The sequence below is a fragment of the Nicotiana tomentosiformis genome, chromosome 12 (genome assembly GCF_000390325.3).
Source record: "Nicotiana tomentosiformis chromosome 12, ASM39032v3, whole genome shotgun sequence".
NCBI lineage: Eukaryota > Viridiplantae > Streptophyta > Magnoliopsida > Solanales > Solanaceae > Nicotiana > Nicotiana tomentosiformis.
The window spans coordinates 109,640,353-109,648,833 of record NC_090823.1 but is presented as its reverse complement, the minus strand read 5'-3'; the positions used below and the strand labels follow the sequence as shown (position 1 = coordinate 109,648,833).

The following is an 8,481-nucleotide window of genomic DNA, read 5'->3' as shown; positions in this document are numbered from 1 at the left end:
AAGCAAATTTCACCAAAGTTATTTTTCACACATGATCTTCAAAAGAATGGTGATATCAATGTGCAACAGATCCGTTCAAGTGATAATATGGCTGATCTGTTCACCAAATCTCTACCGACGTCAACCTTCAAGAAACTAGTGTACAAGATTGGAATGTGAAGGCTCAAGGATGTGAATTGATGCTTTCATCAGGGGGAGTTAATACGTGTTGTACTCTTTTTTCCTTATAAGGTTTTGTCCCACTGGGTTTTTCTTGCAAGATTTTTAACGAGGCAACCAAAAGGCGTATTTCTAAACATGTGTACTATTTTTCCTTCACTAGGATTTTTTTCCCATAGGGTTTTTTCCTAATAAAGTTTTAACGAGGCACATTATCTATGGACATCCAAGGGGGAGTGTTATAAGAAAAATCAAATTATGGTGGATGTCTACTCTTCCTCCGTGATCTTCTCAAATACTTAATGACATATTCAATGACATATTTCTATGCTTAATAACATATTCAATGATATATTTTTCTTCACTTTTCATGCCTATATAAAGACCTTGTAATAGATAAGAAAATACACACAATTGAAGAAGAAAATCTCTTCCTTTTCTCTATCTCTATTTCTTGTTCATATTTTACTAAATTGCTTTTATTTTATAACAACATGTCTTGTTCATGTTTTACTAAATTGCTTTTATTTTATAAATAAAATTACTTTAACCACCTTTGTCACACTAAAACCTAGATAATCCCCATCGTCTTTAATAAAAATATATACTTCTGGATGAGGATTAACTTTGTTTTGTAGTATTAGTTTAACAAAAGAACTCAAATCCACAAGCCCCTGAGCGGGGACAAATTTAACATAATAACAATTTCAATCGGTATCTGAGATGACATAAACCGATCGATGGATTTCCTCGGATGGGACAATTATGCAGAATAAAAATTGAGCAATTGGGACTTAAGATGATATAAAAAGATTCACTATAAGGATAAAGCCAAAGTCCAGATAAAAGAATAAAATATATAAGAATCTACAGCCACAAACAAAGCAAAACGAACAGTAATTTCAAATTTGATGGAATTGTCACTTGCGAAGATAAAAAGGAAAAGATGGAATTGTAACTTGCCAAGCTATAAAAAAGAATAGACAACTTGACAAATTGACATGTTTCTACAAGTTTCCTTTGGTTATCGTCAAGATGACATAAACATCCTAATCTTTTCATACCAAACTCCGCCTAAGAAACCTACTTTTTATGTTGCTTTGTCATACATCCCATGGATATATATAATGTAAATCATTTAGTACCAAACTATGCCTAAAAACCTGCTTATGTCGTACCTGTGTCCTCTAGTGCAAGTGTGAGTCAGAATTTATATGTAATTTTTCAGTAATCCCTAGCTAGTTTCGCCCCCGCTAGTGCTTCATATAAGAATTTAACTTATCCCTCTAAGTTTCAATTTACGTGAACCTATTTTTTTTAGTCCGAACTTATTTTTTTTAGTCCGTGCAAAAAAGAATGACCTCTTTTCTTATATGAAAATAATTTATCTTTATGCAATAATTTATAGCCACACAAAATATATGTGCTTCATTTTATACCACGAGTTCAAAAGTCTTCTCTCTTTTCTTAAACTCCGTATCCAGTCAAATAAGTTCACATAAATTGAAACGGAAAGAGTATATTCTTTAGGATAGTTAATTTTACAATCCTACATTTAATATATTTTACAAGGTTATTTGTTTTATTTTTAAGTTAATTACTCTTTCCGGTTCACTTTAATTGATATTTTAGTTCTTTTCACACGTATTAAGGAATTTATCTTTTTAACATTAATTAACAATAAAATTGACCATATTAATCTTAATTTATTCATTGAAAATACAACAAATACTTCTAAACTCTTTACCTCAGGGCAATTTTAAAAAAAAAAATTAATTTTTTCTTGATATTTGAAAAAAATCAAATAATATGGATCACAAAAAAAGACCCCAAAAAAATCAATTTAAGGGACCGCAAGGAGTACCAAATTAAACTTTTTATCGGTAGGAACCAAATTAAACTTAATTACTCTTTACAAAAAGTTACATGTTTGCTGTTAGTTAACATTATACAGGACACACAAGTTAAAACTCTGTAAGAAACCTTTCACTCTTCCAAAATAATGACAATAATAATGTCAATAATAGATCCCTGCCTACCTCTAATCTTCCTACATGTGAAGTACAAAGTACAATAAAATTATGAACCAATATCTAAAAAGAAAAAAAGTTGACTATCTTTCAAAAAAATAAAGATAAAAAATATATGAAAATATTTATAAAAAAAAGAGAGAATTAACTAGAAGAGGGTGGATAATGGCTGGAACTGCTCCAAAATGGTGCAGAAAAATTGGAGCTGTTGCTGCTACTACTACTGCTGGTGCCTTGATTTTGATTAGTTTGTGGCCTGTAATAACTAGATTGCTGACCTGAAAATAGCAGGGGATATGAAGGAGAGGAAGTAGAAGAAGCTGCAGAGTTACCTAAAGAAGAAGTTGTGTTTGAATGCAATACAGCCCTAGATGAAGCAAAAAACATTTGCTCCACCAAACTTGAAGGCTGTTGTTGATCAAAAAAATCAGCAGGATTTTGTAGTAACTGTGAATATTCCCAATAATCTCTTGTCATATCTGAACTTTGGATTGGTTGCTGATGATGATGAGGAGGTTGGAAAAATGGTGTTGGTTGAGATATTGGAGCCATAAATGAAAATTGAGAAGCTGAAGTTGAGGAACTAGAAATGGCTAATCTTGTAGTAGGTTGAGAAGCTTGAATTTGTGGTAATAATCTAACATTTTCTGGGAAGTTTAGTTTGGCTCTGTTGCCTCTGAATCTTAAAGCAGCTTCATCATATGCTCTTGCTGCTGCTTCTGCTGTATCAAATGTACCTAACCAAACTCTAGCTGCTTTATGTGGATCTCTTATTTCTGCTGCCCATTTTCCCCATGGCCTTTGTCTTACTCCTCTGTATCTCCTTCTCCTCTCTCCTCCTGTTTCTTCACTTGTACCACCAGCTGCTGTAGTTGCTATTTCTGCTGTTGTGGTTGTGGTTGTGAAAGCTGGAACTGTTGTAATGGTGGAAATGGTTGGTGCCACCATACTTGTAGCTTCTTCTGTCAAAATTTAATAAATCATACTTAATCAAAATTGAGGACAAAGAAAAAACAAAACTTAGTGCTAGATATTTGAAATGTTAAACTCGAGATTTAATTAAATATAGTTATGGTAATGCACTGTTCACATCTTTCAAATACATGCAATAATACCATCGAATAAAAATTAGCATAAAACTAAGAAAACCTCAAAAAAGAATTCGCTTAATCTTTTTTTTCTATTACACTGAGGGACAGCAAAAACGAGCAGAAATGGGACAGAAGTTTTATGAAGGAGTGTCAAAACTGAACTTGGGAAGAAGGAAGCAAATCGAACTAACTTCATGAAATAATTAATATAGTATAAACAGTGAGAAGAAGTAAATGAAGTTGAGAATGAATAGGAAATTATGCTCTTAAGCACAAAGATCGAAAACTACAAAACAGAGGACAGGACAACAAAAAATAAAAGCACAAAAGAACTAAAGAATGTTATGGAACTAACCAGCTTTAACAGAGGAAGATGGCAAGCCACCTCTAAATTCTCCAAACCCTCCATAAACCCCTTGATGACTTTGTTCCAATATCTGAGTAACACTTTCTTCTTGATCACGGCTTCTCTTTTGTCCAGCTCTAGACCCTGAGCTAGTAGATGAATAAGCTGAAGATGGCGAATTTGCTGAATAAATACCAGAACCACCACCACCAAACGATGTCGTAACGGAACCACTGATATCGGGTCGGTAATTCGAACCCGATACCACATGGGTCAGCGCTGTCACCATTGCCGACATCTCTCTTGTCTGACTGTACCCTGTAAACATCGGCATCGCCGAAGAAGTTGATAGCAAATAGTCAGCTTCCTGTTGTATTTGTTGTTGAATCATTTCTTCGAAACATTGGTCGCTTTGTCCATAAGGCTGAGCACCGCCTTCTGCGGCGGTGGTTGTAGTAGTTTCTGAATCGCCTGTATCTGTAAATCTGACATACTCGCTGGATTTTCTTGGGTTCGCCACCTTTAATAAGCACATGTACGACCCGCTTCAAACTAGACAAAATTACGACAAAATAACACCAACCCAGATGTTTTTTTGGTGAATTATAAATACCCTTTTCAGCTTCTCTTCAACACAATACCGTTTCTGCAGAATCTGAAGCCACCGACTTTGAACTCTGACAAAATTAATTTCGTCGAACACTTTCCGTAGCTCAAAAATAAGACCAACCCAAAACGTATCTTTCTGAATTGATGGGCTTCCTTATGGTATTTGACTTGATTTGGAGCACATGCACACAGTAGAAAACTGAATTTTTTTACAGATATAAAATTTTCGAGGAGATAACTGAGAAAAATTCCCTTACAAACGGCTATATAAGGAGGAAAATTCAAACTTGAACAGCCGTGAAGAGAATAGTTGAATCTTCGTGCTACTTTCTGTTAATAGAAGTGCACGAAGTTTGGTGCCAATCTCTATATTGTACAAAGAATAGTTAAATATACTCAGCTTTGTATTTTTATTAAATTTCTTTAAATAGTAAATAAAAAAGAAAGATTTGATGCCTGCCAAAAAAACAACAATACAGCGACCGACTCAGAGAGGTATGTTCCCACCGTTGGTTGTACTTTGACTGAAAATGATGAAGTTACATGCATCTGCTTTCGACCTTTCGAACTCATGTCGGTTTATACAAGGAGAGAGAAAGAGGAAGACAGTGTTTAAAGAGTTCATCTTCAACTTGAATTCTCCTTTTATCTTTTTCTTTTTTCCTTTTTTTTAACTCTCCTCTCTTTTCATCTTCAACTTGGTTCAATTTGTTTTTTTCAACCCCAACTTGGTACAATTCTTTTTTCCAAACCGTTGGTTCCTTTTTATTTTTTCCAACCACAACTTAGGTTCATTAAATTTGTTACGAATAAACTTCTTACAAACTAGCGGTGTAACTTTGATTCTATCATATTTTTAAATTTATGTAATCATATTTTTTTTATCGTTAATAATAAATTTTATAATCACACAAATATTATAATTATTTAAAATCACAATTATTAAATGATTTATGATTACAAAAATATAATGATATATTTGAGACCAATGCTCCTGCCGGTCACAAATATTAATCCTTTTAACAAATAATCTAATTAAATAAGGAGTAAGCAAAAATTTAAACAAACGAATAATATGGACCAAAGGTAATACCATCACTAATGACTAGATTTTGAGATTTTTGCATTTTGCTTTGATGGCTTTTGACTTGGTAATCGGAATAGTGGGCTTTGACTTTCACTTGTGTTTAACAACTATTTTCAGAAAATTACTCGGGGTGGACTTTTTTGGGATCATCGCTTAAATTTTTAAGTTCATAAAATAAATTTAAAAAATGCTTTCGGCCAGAATTTTGACAAGCGCTCCTGGTTATTGTCATATTTTGTTACAAATTCTAATGATCAGAAATTTTTTGGTGATCGCCATATTTTGTGGCTAATCCTGATGATCACCATAAGAAAAATTCTGGCAATTGTCATGTTTGGTGACAAATTCTAGTGATTACTATATGAAAAATTCTGACAATTGTCAAGAGCGCTTCCCAAAATATTGATCAAATGCTATTTTCCAAAAAAGTTTCTTACTGGGGTTAAAATTTAAATGGCGGCAACGAATAATCCTATTTATGCAAATCCTGGAGTACTATTTAGGATTTTTTTTCCATGATTAAATAGGTGCCCTATCTGTCGATATTTATTTACTAAAACATTCCTTAAAAGATTAATATCAGACCTATGTGCTTTGTATAATTTAGCTGTATACAATTTACATTTTGTCTACCTGGTATACAGTAGTTATATATTTAAATATGATATAAATTAATTGAATCACTTTATTGTATACCAGTAAGAGATACAAAATGTGAATTATATGACCCAAAAGTATACAACTCACCTATCTGTTAGGTATTTTATAAATAGTTTTTCAAAATAGATAGAGTTTAATATTTTTTAGAGGGACATTCTTGCCTTTTTTGGCCGCATGCGCAAAAAAAAAAAAAAAAAATTTAAGTATAATCTACTAGTGAGGTTTGGGGAGGGTAGAGTGTACACAGACCTTACCCCCTACCCTCAGATCTCTCCTTCCAAGAACTCACCACCTTGCTCTTGGGGTTACTCGAACTCACAACCTTTTGGTTGGAAGTGGAGAGTGCTCACCACTAGACTAACCCACTCTTTTTTGGCCGCATGTGCACACTGCATAGATATCTCTATTATTTATAGGAAAAAATTATTTTTCCGGTAAAACCATATATTTAGTGCGTATACGGTTTTTGTGCATAAAACATCTAGTGCCTTTAAGGATATAATTGAATGGTAGTATGATAGTATCACGATTCTGAATTTAAATATTTATTATTATTTCATGTTTCGATTAAATATGTAAAGTAATCATAAAGGTGTGAAAACAATTTTTATCATGTTTATAGAATAATCGAAATTAACTATTAACCATTCAGATCAAATGATTATTGTAATCTAAGTTGTTCGGACTCGGGTGTGGGTGTCCGATACGGGTGCAGATCTAGAGGTCAGATCCTTCATGATCTAAATTTAAAGATTCGGGGGTACGGATCCAAGTACGGATACGGGTGCGGGGATTCGGCTAAAAATAATATTTAAAAATAGAGTTATAAAAATATGTATAAATTATGAGACATGTGAAAAACTTATAAGGTATTCTGAGAAGGAGAAAATATTGAACAAGAGTAGCATTTTAGAAGGAGATAAAAGGAAAAGGACTGATATAGAAATTTATATATACAAGGTATTCTATTTTCTTCCATATCACCCTATCTTTTGATTTGTTTTCAAAAATCATAGTATCTGTCCCAAATTTCTCCGTTGATTTTGGTCAAAGTACCCAAAATCGGTTTACCAGATCCAACACGGATCCCACACCCATACCCACACCCACGTCGTGTTGACACGGGTGCGACCCTGAAAGTGAAGAGTCCGAATAACTTAGATTGTAAACACAATCAAAGAGAAGATATTTAAAGGTTTGACTCTTTCATTTTGAGTGTACAGAATATACGTAGAAATACTAGAAGTAGTCATTATAATCAAGCTATCTCTCATAATTTTCAACGTTCATGTTTATCAAGAAACAAAATCGTAATTGTACATTTAAATTGGATAAATTAATGATGCAGACATTGTTGGGAAGAATATGTCTTCCTGTTTATCCATTCTTGGGATATTTCCACTAAAGCGACTTGAATCTCAGTATTTTCATTCATGGAAGCAGCATTTAGCTATTAGTTCACAAACTAAAAGATCTTTTTTTATATTGTAATGTAATTTTATTTACAAAAATAAATCAAACTATAAAAGATTGTAGTACCTTTTATACAAGCAACTGTAGATGATTTGTTTAAAACCGGGTAAAGACTTCAAACTTGGCCATTTTTTGTTGGGATGTTAGACAAGTAACAAATGCCGTAATTCTTTCTTTAAAAAAAATATTTTTTTTCATAAAACACTACATTTAGAACCCAATTATCATTCATATTGTTGTTCAATAGTTACTAGCTTATATCACTTGCATATACAATCAAGGAGAAATACAAAAATACAGAAAAATAGAATGCTCTCGTTGAGAGACAAACTCAAGATCTCTACTTACTGTGCGGGTGGTCTAACAACTGAGTATAAGAGCTTGTTGCTCTCTTGTTTCAGTTCAAAACAATTGATTTTCTTATTGCAATACTACATATGAATTTGTTATAAAAATTAAATATATTTGTAATAGTAATTTTTTGAAAGTATAGCTACAATAGCGTAATCAAATACATTGTATATAGCTACTCCTAGTTAATTCGTCATTTTCTTAGGAGAGAAGAAGTGCTATTCAAATGCAGGCATTCTTACATAATCACGACATCAATTGATTGACAAACGTTTAGGGTTGCGTCGCTACATTATTTAAAACCTCTCGCCATTATTTACAGAAAAAAAAATGTCAAACTTGAAGATTGAATAATCTTTTTGCGTTTTCCTTATATTGAGCGCTATCCATGTTATAATTAAGATGACTTGTAATTTATCTAATCTTTGAACTTGGGAATTTGTAATGTAGTGTTCCGTACGGTCAAAGCACGACTCTTGCCAACATTGATCTCTAAAATAAACAATTTGCAAAAACTAACAAAGTAGTTGAACAAAGTAGTGATTCACATGACGATCTGGCTTCGTGTCCTCTCCCTCTCAACTCTATAAATATTATTAGTAGCATTTGTTTTTTCTTCTTCTGTAGCTCTCTTTTTGGATACGTGTTTGTTTGTTTGTTTAATACAACACTAAA

General features: G+C 32.7%; 1 protein-coding gene across 3 annotated transcripts; it reads right to left on the bottom strand.

The window, feature by feature from the left end:
• Nucleotides 1-2,123: 2,123 nt before the first annotated feature.
• LOC104101214 (ethylene-responsive transcription factor ABR1-like) lies at nucleotides 2,124-4,882 on the bottom strand. 3 transcript variants are annotated; one of them, XM_018772442.3, is made up of 2 exons: nucleotides 3,636-4,882; nucleotides 2,124-3,145 (listed from the first exon to the last, which is right to left on the bottom strand). In XM_018772442.3, the coding sequence occupies exons 1-2, from the start codon at nucleotides 4,159-4,161 to the stop codon at nucleotides 2,334-2,336; spliced, it is 1,338 nt and encodes a 445-aa protein (XP_018627958.1). In that variant the 5' UTR covers nucleotides 4,162-4,882; the 3' UTR covers nucleotides 2,124-2,333. The 3 variants fall into 3 exon arrangements, with proteins under 3 accessions (XP_018627958.1, XP_009606952.1, XP_009606951.1); XM_009608657.4 differs by having other exon boundaries at nucleotides 2,124-3,148; nucleotides 3,636-4,880; XM_009608656.4 differs by having other exon boundaries at nucleotides 2,124-3,151; nucleotides 3,636-4,878.
• Between the last annotated feature and the right edge of the window lie 3,599 nt (nucleotides 4,883-8,481).

Excerpts from the sequence above, each read along its gene's own strand:
- LOC104101214 (XM_009608656.4), bottom strand. The coding sequence starts at position 4,161 with ATGTGCTTATTAAAGGTGGCGAACCCAAGAAAATCCAGCGAGTATGTC. Across the intron at positions 3,152-3,635 it reads ATCTTCCTCTGTTAAAGCTG|AAGAAGCTACAAGTATGGTG; the intron begins GTTAGTTCCATA and ends AAATTTTGACAG.